At 44.4% G+C, this 12,600-nt stretch overlaps 1 protein-coding gene and 1 long non-coding RNA gene across 2 annotated transcripts; one reads left to right on the forward strand and one right to left on the reverse strand.

The window, feature by feature from the left end:
- Positions 1-327: 327 nt before the first annotated feature.
- On the reverse strand, positions 328-1,755 carry LOC124293284. The gene is made up of 3 exons (XR_006903193.1): positions 1,453-1,755; positions 1,015-1,190; positions 328-884 (listed from the first exon to the last, which is right to left on the reverse strand). It is a non-coding gene; the product is annotated as an uncharacterized LOC124293284 (long non-coding RNA).
- A 5,852-nt stretch (positions 1,756-7,607) lies between these two features.
- Positions 7,608-8,647, forward strand: LOC107224583 (gram-negative bacteria-binding protein 3). The gene is made up of 2 exons (XM_015664688.2): positions 7,608-7,966; positions 8,169-8,647. The coding sequence occupies exons 1-2, from the start codon at positions 7,780-7,782 to the stop codon at positions 8,420-8,422; spliced, it is 441 nt and encodes a 146-aa protein (XP_015520174.2). The 5' UTR covers positions 7,608-7,779; the 3' UTR covers positions 8,423-8,647.
- The last annotated feature ends 3,953 nt before the right edge of the window (positions 8,648-12,600 follow it).

Consider the following 12,600-nt stretch of genomic DNA (forward strand, 5'->3'; position numbering starts at 1 on the left):
GTGAGATATTCCAACGGTAGAGTTGAGAACTTATTGCAGAACATCAGAGAGTTAGAGATTTCGTCATGATGCTGGCTGCATTCAGCTTTCGAGTAACACAGTCATCGCAATGGTAAGCCCAAGCTAGTACTTAGCCTGAGTGTTGTAATTACTAATATTTTTTGAGAAAATAAAAGGAAAAAAAAAAGACGTGAAGTCGATGGACAGGCTTACAAGACAATATTAAGAGAACGATAATAAATACCAGTTCGACTCTCTGTTGAATAAATTAAATATAAATAACATGTAAATGAAATATAAATAAAATATATGTAAAATAGTCGACAAAATTGTAAAGATACAATAGTATAGATAAAATAGTTCGAATAAACAGATTGATAAATGGTAAAAACAGAAGTGTACACATAAAAAAAAAGATCAAAAGTTGTTCATTCACGCATCCAAATATTCACACAATTTAAAAATACGCCTTCAATACACAAGACGTTAAAATTAACTGGTCCCTTGTCTTTGTCGTCAAATACCGTTGCACTAGATGAATCACTTGCCAATCCAGGTATTATACTCTTCTCCACTCTCGTTTGATGGATGCTTAGAAATCTTGTGTTCACCTTCAGGTTGCGTCGTTTATTCACGTTGAGATGGGAGATGAGAACAGCAGGGATCGTAACGACATCGAAAATTCAGTGAACTGGTACTGTGTATTTGGAACTTCGGAAAATCTCAAAATTGACTTGGTTTTCGACTTCTGCGGAGTATTATGATTGTCGGGCCGTACGGGTTGGTGTCTTTCCGCAGAGTCTTCAAAACGTTCAACCGTTTCTCCCGCCTGACGCCTGGATCGGGATGGCTGTGTCCAGCAAAACTTCGCGGGCATTCCGAATCTAGAATATCGTTACAGTGTACTTACCTACTTTTTGGCGATACAAGAAATTAATAATAAAAATAAATATCTTTCAAATTTCGTAGCAAAACAGTGATTTAATTAAAGTATAGGTACCTACTCCTACTTACACTACTTCCGACCACCTCTGTTCTCCTCGTCCACCTCGTCCTACTCCTCCATCTTCTCATCCCAGTACTCCTCTTCGTCTTAGTCCTCTTCGTCTTCTTCGTCATCCAATTCGCCTTCTCCTTCTCCTCCGACCACCTTCTATCGCCGCCTACCCCCTCGGGCTTTACCTCGAATACTAAAAAAATAGTTTTAGTAAAAATTAGAACACATGAAGAATATTGTGTAAGGATTAATGTCATTATTTCATTCACAGATTTGACCAAAATTATGACAAAATTATAAAAAATTATTGAAAATTGATTAGCGCATTGATAGCTACTGAATTTGGGCTTTTGCAAAATATGAATTGAAATAATTTATTGTAAGCACAAGTTGAAAAATTTAAGGTAAAATATAATTACGATTGCTATTAAACATTATAAAAACGTTATATTCACCGTGCACAAATCCTCGTTCTCCTCGTCCACCTTGTTCTCCTCATCATCCTCGTCCTCCTCCTCGTCCACTTCGATCACCCGCAACCGCCCCTAACCACCTCCAACCACCGCCAACCACCTCCCACGACAACCGCTAACCACCTCGGGTTATACCTCGAATACTAATGAATATTTTTAGTATTAGAACACATCAAAAATATTGTGTACGGTTTAATATAACTTTTATTTTGACACATTTCACCAAGAAGATTGTGAGCAAATTATAAGAAATTATAGAAATTTTATTAGCGCATTGGTACCTACTCAATTTGGGCTTGCGCGGTAAATGAATTGAAATAATATATTGTAAGCATGACAAGTTTAATAAATTTCAGATAAAATATAATTACAATTGCTATCAAATGCACTGGTCCTGAAAGTCGAGTTTCATCAGGTAGCGGACATGGAGCGCAGGAACCACGGAGCGCTTGTCGCTGAAGGTAGAGAACCCGGTATTCCAAATCTACGGAGCGCGATTCTCATCCGTCCGCTCTACTGCGCGGTTGTTTCCAGACTGAGGAATTTGGCTAGCCGATTACTATAGATTGATGACGTCAAGAGAAAAAAAAAAATTGGGGTGACGTCACTTTCTGAACATACGAACATCCGAACATCCAAACTCTAGTTTCGAACTTTAATACTATGTACGATGTGTGATGTATGAGGTATGATATGACAAAATTTATAATGATTCTAGTTTTCACATGACAGACAAGAAATAAGCACGTTATCTGCCGATTCAAGCGGCTAGGCCCTTCGATGGTCAGCCTATGACTAAAGACATATTCTTCAGTGAATGGGTCAGCTAATAACGTTGCCGTTGTGCGACAGTTATATGAAAACAATTTTTTATCGTACCTTTCAAATGTGTGTTAAAATATACTAGAAGATTTAAGAAGCTTCGTTCTATCTTTTCCCTATCAAGAAAAAAAATCGCCGACAATCACCGTTTTAGATCTTTAAATCAGGACACTGCGTTAAATACTGACTTATATACGGATCATCCATTTCATCTGGATCAAAATTAGCGCATCCGTGATGTATTACAGTTACTTTGAGTTTTTTTCCATACGAACACTTTTCGAAAAACAATTCTACTTCTCTACTCAACGTAGATTCTTCACTTGCGACTAGCTAAAACAGCGTTTCGATTCCATGCCTACGAAAATTCAAGATCGAGAGAGCAAATGAAACGTTATTGGAATAATTATGAATACTAATGTTATGGAATACATCGAACGCGTGTCGAATAGAATCCCTTTTCGAAATGCATAATTCTTCTATTTTCATATTGTAGCCGTATTATTGTAGATAATCTAGTTTGTCTCCTAGAAAATTATAAAATTTATAGTATGCATCACGTATTAATCCTAAATGGATCATATATAATAATATCGTACTAGGACTACATAAACATATATACTTTTTGATCTCTGCATCATTATGACATCCGATCTATTATTATTTATGATCTATGTATGAATTCTTTTCTCGGGTACCTATACTTTAGTTAAATCACTGTTTTGCTACGAATTTTGGAAGGAATTTGTTCTCATTATTAATTTCTTGCATCGCCGACAAGTCGGTAAGTACACACAGGCTAAGTACTAGCTTGGACTTACCATTGCGAAGACTGTGTTACTCGGAAGGTGAATGCAGCCAGCATCATGTCGAAATCGGCAACTCTCTGATGTTCTGCAATGATTTCTGAACTTTACCGTTGGAACATCTCAGGGAGCGGAAGCACACGACGATATTTGGTTGTCACACCAAAGACCATCAAGGCAACTGTCTTTATATTCTTCAGTCAACGAGCTACGTTAATAGCGGAACAGCACGGTACCCAACTTTTAGAAAGTTTTCATGACTGCAGTTTGTACCGGGAGGAAACGGTGAAAATTAGCAGTGCCTAACCGTGCAAGCGGAAAATAATTGAACCCTATTGATCAGTAGGATCCTAACGCAGTAATATTTTCGACTGCAAGACAGGGGTGCCAATTTACTGGAAACGGGTCATGATATTTCAAAATCTCCCGTGTCGCTTGGAGAGTTGAAATTACGTTGTCAAGATGAGTCGTATCAGTCGTCAGTCATTTAAAAATTAAGCAAGTTTGCCAAGCCTTTCTGAGTCTCTAAAAAAACTATTTGAGACCTGCTTAGCCCAAACAAGATTGATATCGGCTAAATGACCTCAGTGAGACGCGTTTGACAGCTAAAGCTTGAGGTGGCAGCCTGCGTAAAAGAAACGAAAAAGCTCATTTGCCGAGTTTCACCGATTCCTCTTACATTTTTTCGTAATTTCTCATTAAGTCTCATGCGGAGATTTTTTGTTCATGCAGCTAATTTATTCTATACGTGTAGATACATTCCTGAACAGCAGTTCGTGCATGACTTGATCCGGGGCTAGTTATCTACGCGTTAGTTGTAAATTAGGCTCAGCGTAGCCACTTTACGATGCAAACGTCAGCTGTTGGCGATTTGTATCAGGTCCCTGCAGTGACATTAAGGAGTCATAAGAACCGGGCAGGGGCAGCGGTAGCTAGAGAAGAAGCGAATGGAAAGCGTGGGAGAAAACGAGTTGCGCATCGGAATTGACAGCTATTATCGTTACACCCTATTCTATTACCCCTTTTCGCGCGATCTTAATAACAGGGACGTAATAATACCGCGGCGTCTGTCCCGGCAATTATTATTTCTCGACTTAGCTCGATTTTGTTTTTGCAGAAACACGCGCCGTTTGTACCGTCCATCAACTCCCCGAGACTGGATCTGCCCGGGGAGCTGAGAAAGTGGCAAAAAAGTGCATTCGCAGGTTTAAGAAAACGGAGGTGTAAAGCCCCTGAGAATCTCTTTCTCGTTTCCAATATCTTCGACCATTCGTTACTTTTCTCCGATTGTTATTTATCACAGTTTCGCCCCCGCCCTGTTTTTGTTTGCCGCCTTTTTAATCCTCTCGCTTCTTTCTCGCGTCTCCAACCCTCCACGGCTCTCGCACGACCCGGCGAGATATCGTTCTACGTATCGCCGGAGTGGGAATCAGCCCAGAGGGCAAATCAATCAAGCGGTGATCAATCGCCGCGGGACTGAATTATTTGAGCCTTGTCGAGTCTCAGTCGGAAGTTCCTCGCTCGTCATTCACCCGGATTCCCCCGTTCGCATCCCTCGAGGATTGATAAACAGGCTCGCAGATTTAGCGCCAGTGTCACGCGCCGCCCCCGACTTAGCTAGGATAAAAGTAAAATTCGTGTATTCGAAAAGCCGTCTCCGGATCACCTGGATCCCCTCGCGCAAGGGGTGAACGGGAACCTCGCGAGATACAAACTAGGGGGGAGGGCAAGCTCTGCGAAGCTTCGTTGTACTCACTTGAAAGTTTATCTCAGAGTGATCTACATCCCGTCGGGGATTCCGTCGTTCGCTCTCCCGCTCAACCCCTCCGTTGGCTTCCTTAAAACGGGACGTCGCTTTTCTCGCCCTGGAACTTGAAACCGTTCGAAATAGGCGCGCACGGGAAATTCAAATCCGGGTCAATGTTCCCGGCCCTCTGAGCTCGGTGGACCGACGGTTTCGCGTTAAATATACATGAATTGTAAACATTTTATTACGGAACGAGGAAAAAGGTAGAAAAGCAGTTCGGAGGTATAGTTCCAGTGTTTGCAGCCGCGGAGACCGGAGATTGTACATCCAAGTCCGTTCTCGTCTGCGGCCGAGGAACGAGCTGTTCATTTTATAATGAAAATCAACATTGCATGGGGTCCAACGGGTTCCCTTCGCGCTGGTACAGAACAGAGCAAATACCCAGAGCACGGTGCACGGTGCTTTATTCTCATATTAAAACAACCCAGTCTGGTGATCGCTGAACAAACACGCGGCGCAACCTTGGTTTATTTTTATAAACGACGTGGAGAAGAAAATACGTGACTGGAAACCGGACGGAAACGTAACCGAGAAAACGATCCTCACCTGGAGCCGGAGGAATAATAATTAGTGAAAAGAAAATTTGCCAACGTACGGAGACTTGAGTTCTTTTCATAAGGCTACAATATCACGTAGTACCGCCTCAGAGGGCTCTTTTGCATTTCAAATTGCGGTGGGTACGACGATCTGTGGTTACATCGTAAAAATTCTGATCACATGCTTATCCATTCTGTATTTTTTTCCCTCGTCTCTGCGGCGTGAATCGGAACCCTCGTTCTCACGTGTGATTTCAGAGGCGGCCACCCCTCGTTCACCGGAAGTAATTACTCTCATTCCAACGAGTTGCAACGAACCACGTCACGTATGCAAATATCCCGAAGCTACCGCGAATATCGCAATGGCCCTGCAGGCCGGATTCGGCTCGAGGATCTGCACTCTTCGTCGTTGCAGGGGAAGCGACGAGAGGGGCGACGGTTGTCACAGTGGAAGTAACGGCCTTGCTCGAAGGAATTTTATTCTAAATACCTCGCTATAAATTCCTCCAAGTAATATCGGTTTCGTGGTCCTACTCTTCCCGCTGTCCTCGTCTCGACGACGCCAGACTCGCCATCATTCTGAGTTTTCTCCAACCAGATTCGCCGACTGCCTTTACTCCTGGACTCTAAAACAGATTGCATTCTCTTCTCGCTACAGCCTCTCCTCTTTGTATTCAATTTATCAAGATATATGGCTCTCTCTCTCTCTCTCTTTTTCTCCCTCGATTGCCCTTTCTTCCTCCGTAATCCTCCACGCCCGACGTTCCGACCTTACAACGTCTGCGGATGGCACCGCGCGTCAGTTTACTTCGTTCCTGCATCTGTAATTGTGTACGATTCGTTCTTACTTTTACTACTTAACATGTTACGAAACGTGAGGCAGATATCGATGTGGCAGAATTCATCATCCCCGGATTTAATTCTGTCCCCTCATAGTTCTACTCTTTCGACAACAGTATTTGGATTCGTGGTATTTGGGTTTGAAAATTCCAAGTTTCGTCCAGGCTTATCTCACCGCAAACCCTTGCCCTATTTCTTTGTAAATTTACTGTATAATTGACTGGAGAAATAGCGGTTAAGAAATTAAATTTCAAGCTAGTTTGTTGTTGGCATAAATTCATAAATATTCTTGCATAATAAAAGTTATAGCTCGTCACAAGATACTCATATAATTCCAGCGGACAACGTAATCGATACATGTCATGTTACATCCCCCCGAATCTTTCAGGAATATCCGTTACTCAAGACGCCCAAAATCCTCCGCTGGCATCAGTATAAACTATCTGATTGTGAGCTGTGGTAAACGATGGTCACGAAATTAGCTAAATGATCCGCGACGGGACCAAACTCCCGGTACTTATTCGACGAGACTGGATTATATAGCTGTTGCAGAATAGCGAAGCCAGCTGTGCAACCCTTGGCCTAACCGTATTTCCGGAAGAGTGCCAAGTAAGGATTACATCAGATAGTGCCTGCTTTTTACCGGCCGGAAAAGACAGCCATTTAATCCGACGCTCAGCTATTAACCTGCTTATAATAAATATGAAATAAATGCTGTTTCTTCATAGTCTGTTGTTCATCTGACCTGTTGAACTCGATGAATTCGCTTGATTTCTGCTTACCGTTTTCACTGCATTTCCACGAATCGCGATATCGTTCCTTACAGCCGAGTTATCAAAACGCGACGAAGATATTACATCAAGTCTTCCACGTCGACTGCGCCATTTCAATGCCTCATTGTTATCCAGCATTTTAAGTGCATTGTACCAATGTGTCTCTTGGTATGATCTCATTCAAAAGTCACAAACATTTCCAACTCTTATGCTAGTTTATAACCTTGACCACTTTCGAGGCAGTGCGAGCTGAAAAATAAAATTAATTCATATTCATAGACAATTTGCATTCCTAATGAACTTGATTGGACCTCTATTGAAAAATCGCCACAAAACCTGATTGCTGAGTAGAGATTGATTCCCGCGTCGAGATATATTTAATCGCGAGTATAGAAGCAGCGTATTTTCTGCTAGCTCGCTTAACGACTTAACGAGCCTCGTCACAAATTCATATCGGGCGACTTGACCTTTGATTTTAAAAGTAACGTCGATAAACAGTTGGTTAGTAAACAGAGAAGATTAGTAATCCGGTTTTACGAATTGATTGCGTCTCTGTGGCGTGATAGATGCCAGAAGTGATCATTACCAGAGACCAACCAAGTCGCAGTGATCTGTGTACCAGGGATAAGTTATCCACGCTCTGTTCGACGAACTAAGAATCAGCCAGAGCTCGGCTTTCGATTCCTGCTGCTTATCATCTCAGTTCGACGATCCAGCCGATCACCATGGGGACCAAAGGGTTTGCCCTGATGGTGGTATTGGTTACGGGCATTATCGTAAACGTTGACAGTTACGATACGCCCACGCCTCTTGTTGAAGTATTGAACCCTTACGGATTTCGCGTATCAATTCCGGACTCGCCTGGCGTTCAGCTGTTTGCTTTCCATGGTAACATCAACCAGGAAATGGAGGGTAAGTACGCACGGCGTCTAGTCTAGAACAGTTACGTATAATTCAGAATTATAAAAGCTGAGTCAGTGTGTTCGACTGTTCCGCAGAACATCTTGCCACTCACTGTCTGATTGAGGGTGGTTTTTAACGAACGTGCATTGAAGCGTGGACATTATTCACCGTCGAATAGTTTTTGTTAATGAAATGTGTACATTTTTCTTAGGCAACGAAGCCGGAACGTTTTCCGTCGACATCGTTTCAAAGAAAAACGGACGATGGAGCTACACTAATCCAACGGCCTCGTTGAATCCAGGAGATACTCTATACTTCTGGACCCACGTACGTGTCAATGGAATTGGATACGAGAAATTTCATCAAGAATTTCACGTACCCGCGAAACCTTCTCAGAATACCGGTGACTCAAACAATGGACAACCTCAATCGGGAGATGAAGACGTGTACATCTTTTCTATGTAAGAATCACCGATTGTGATCTGAAGTCACGAAAAACTGAAACATCGCGATACTGATGCCAAAAGGACGTATAAAAGTGTAAGCCCTTTTGGAACGAGCACCGTGATATGTTTTATAGGGCTCACCAACATATTGTTGCATATTATTCATTTCCTTAATTACTCCTCGAATGTGTAATTTTTTCCAACTATTTTACTGCCCAAAAGAATAAAATGAATTGAACATTTATAAATGTCATTTTTAATACCGAATGATGTGAAATTTCGTACATCTTGACTTCCGCCGTAAGTGCGTTTTCTTTTTTAACTATTTACGTCGATTTGAGAACCAGAGAACACGTACGTGAATATATCGTAATACTACAGGTCGTCATGGGGATGAAAAGCCCGTAACTCAATTAGGCATATTGGTAGGAAATACTTGACTGTGTATTCGGAGTTGCGATACGCCAACTCCTCTCTCGTTGAGCTGATGAGGGGTTTCGAGTGACGACTGGGTACTAACTCTGTCTTGGCTTTGAGCTTTTTGAGTTCGGCTGAGAAATATTGAAGCGGAGATGAAAGGTAAGAACTTTGACGTACGCGCTCCAAGGAACCCTCTCACGCTCTCTCTCATTTCTCTTTCTCTGGGAGTCAGCATGAAACAGAATACCGTATCGAATTAATACTGTCTCAAGACTTTCTCATAACATTAAATGGAATTAAACTGCAAGTCGCATGCGGCTCGCTTCCTCCGAACGTTCAGCCAGCAGGCAACAACGGGGCCTGAGGGCCAATCAACGTCGGCCGAGTGATGGACCGTCCAATTTCCCGATTCACAGGTAAGCTATGTATCATCCGGTATTCGGTACAACAGAGCAGCTCGTTCTGAGAGAATTTTAATCAATGATTGACGAGGTGCGACAACAAGAAGGAGACTGAAGCGGAATTCAATTTGCGCACCACCATAAACAGCCCCTCTCCCACCCCGCCGTCCGATCCGTGCGGACTTCGACTCCGTCTCTGCATTGCGCAGCAATTTCGCACAAACAAGGATCGTGCCGAAGAGTGCGCGGTCCCGATGCAACAGCGACAGCGGCGGCAGCAGCTCGTTTCGTTAAATTCGACAAGGCGAGACGCCGTGAACGACAAATGCATGGAGGAGCGCGAGGAACAGAAGGAGCAAAAAACCGACGTCACTGATCGACATCCGCCATCCGTTTCCGCTTCAATTTGTCCACGTCTACCTGCACGGCGGAAGAGGCTCGCGTTCTGTCGGAAAATAACTCAGCTCTCCCGGTACCATGCACATAATATTTTCGCTCCCGTCATCTTCCGCTCCGTGCTAGTCGACCATCTCACTCACGTAGCTCGGGGGCGGCACGAATACCTTTCGATTACATGTAACCGCAGTGCGGCGCTGCCGCCCCCGGAAACCCGCACGTATTTAACCGTTGTATAACTGACTCGAATAAGAGCCAATATTTGCCCACGTCACCGGGTAATCTTCCTTGCTCACCGCATACCGAAAGAGATCCGTGTACAGGCTTCTTCTCGCGTATACCATCCCTTCTATCCCGATTCCACCCTCGCCGAGCTCTCGCCTTCCGGCGAAGATTCCCCCCGAGGTAAGCGCGCCTCTCTCTTCAAGAATGCGGACCACGAAGATTCGTCATCTTCTACACTCTGGGGATTCCGGGTTTTGGAACACCTTGACGTAAGTGTACAGGTTTAATCCGTGCATAGCGGGTTATGTTCGATTTTCGGAATTCCGTGGCAGGAAACTGCCGTTTTCATCGCTATCTCAATTGCAGCAAAAGCTCGCCGAGTAACCGAGCTAGCTTTTTACGTCCCGGCTTCCACTAGGGTACAAGACTGATCGTTTCTACTGTTTTTTCAAATGCAATATTAAGAAATTGGTGGAGGGGGACAATGAGGTGTCAGGGAGAATCCCCGCCGGATGAAACCGCGAGACAACGACGGTCATTTATTTAGCTTTCGTGGCTTAGGGCGAAGACGATATTGCAAAGCTTCGCGGGACGCGTGCACGACACGGACCGGAGTGCACTGGCCCTGTCCTCGTCGTCGTTGGGTGACAGAAGCGTCTTGCGTGGCTCGGTTGAACGACTCAGCCCCATTTCTCATCGGGACAAATGACCCCCGTTCCGCTTGTTAACCCCGTCCGGCATGCCGCTTGTGCGTTTCAGGTACACGCGTAACTTGCCTTCGTAGCGCAGTTTGTCATCGAAGGATTTGCGCAGCCCCGTGCGAACAAGGGCGAATTCGTTGAAACTCTTCGAGCTTGCACGCACCGTGAAATCAAAAATAACGCCGCGTCGTACGACCCAGTGCAGCCTTTTTGTTATATCGGCAATTCATTAGCCCGACATTGTGCTCTCGTCCTTGTCATTCGACCGACTCGCGGACTGGCTAAAGCGCCGCGTCAAAGCGCCACTAACGAGCTAATTATCCCTGAGCAACCCTTCGTCCCGCCGTCCTTCCGACACCCTTCCGCTGCCACGCGTCGAGAACCCCTTGAATTCCAACCTAGCTCAGCCCACGCGAGCCACAAGCCAAACTCAAGCCCAAAGCATTCATCCCCACCCCGTTGGGCCTCTCTCTTTGACCCTCTGTACTACCCATCTCTGCAACAACACGTCACTCGTCCGACGTTGGTGTAATGTGCAGCTGCGGGAGGAGTGCCGTACCCACTGACATTCACAGATCTTTGAAAGTTCGCGTTGTAGTCCAGAGTATAAGAACAATTACTCGCGGAGGGTGGAAAAGAGGAAATCGAAAGTTGACGAGGTATTTTTCCTGGCTGATTCGTGCCCGGAGTGCTGTTTCGTCCTCTGATCTTGATAGCGTGAGTCCTAAGAGTTCAGGGATTGGATTCCAAGGTCGCCCTCCTTTCGGAGAGGCAGCATGGAAAGTGAGTTAAAAAGGATGAAGAGGTGGAGAAAAGTGCAAGGACTGCGGGGTGAACCGGAGAGTGTAGAAACGCAACGAAGGCCGGGGAACAAGGCGCGGAAAGTGGGTGGCGGGTACATGTGATATTACATCGAGCAAGTGTAGAGAAGAAGTAGCGAGTGAACAATATGTTCCGAAATTGTTTTACTCCGGCAAAGAGAAGATAAAAATGTTCAACTTGCCTCCCGGCAAGGAGGAGTAACTTTTGCGGGATGTGATGTGGAAAATTGGATTCAAGTTTGGGGCGGAGCCACGCGCGGGTGTATACCTATAGTATGGAGAGACACGGGGAATAAGGCGGAAGAGGACAGACCTAGCGGAAGACGATATGTAGTCATGGTTCGTGCGACGGTTTACCGGTTCGTCTCTCGTTCCACTTTTGCGGTTCGGCTCTTGCACCGATGATAGGCTGCTCCGTGAGGAGACGTATTTCACGGCCCACGACTCAACCCGCGCGCATCATTCGCCACCAAAGCTGAAAAGATTTCATCTCGAATCTCAGCCATCAACTTTCGTATCAAAAAAATGATAATAAAAAAACCTCATTTTCTCAGGTTAACATTTACCCTTGCGTTGCGTTGGCTTCGGATATCAGGTGAACTCTGTGCAATACCGATTAAAAATCTGCAGGTGTTTGGGATTGATTGAAATTTCATCATGATTAAAAGAACAATAAATATATTCAACGAGTTCATGTGGAAGCAAATCGATGTGATCGATTGTCAACTAGAAGTTCTCGTTAATAAAATGTTAGACGAATGTAGATTAAAATTATATGTAGGATGCGGATGTGGCGGGAAAAAATGCAGCCAAGTACTGACAAGGTTAGCCGTAGAAAATACGGATAGAAAACTGAGTGAAACCCAGTGAAAGTTGGCAGAAGATATTTGGGAGCCAGATGTGTGGTTGTAAATTACCTCTTAAAGCCTAGCGAGGGTTTTGCGACGCAACATCTCATCTCATAAGTTCGGGACCAGGCTGAGTTAGTAGTACATCATTCGGGGATATGAGAAGAACCCCACCCATCCGCTTTCGTCCTTTCCCTGTCATATTAAGCTCTTGACTCATCCCGGTGTGTCTATATACACAAGGGAATTGGTCCTCCTTCGTCCAGGTCTCCTTTTCAGATGGACCACTTCCGCTTTCATGTCCCCATAAAATGAGCCTTCGATGATTCAGGAAACCCCTTCGCCTAGGGTGAAGGTCATTCACGAGACGTCCATTGATCACTCT

This window comes from Neodiprion lecontei, chromosome 3 (genome assembly GCF_021901455.1).
Source record: "Neodiprion lecontei isolate iyNeoLeco1 chromosome 3, iyNeoLeco1.1, whole genome shotgun sequence".
NCBI classification, from domain to species: Eukaryota; Metazoa; Arthropoda; class Insecta; order Hymenoptera; family Diprionidae; genus Neodiprion; species Neodiprion lecontei.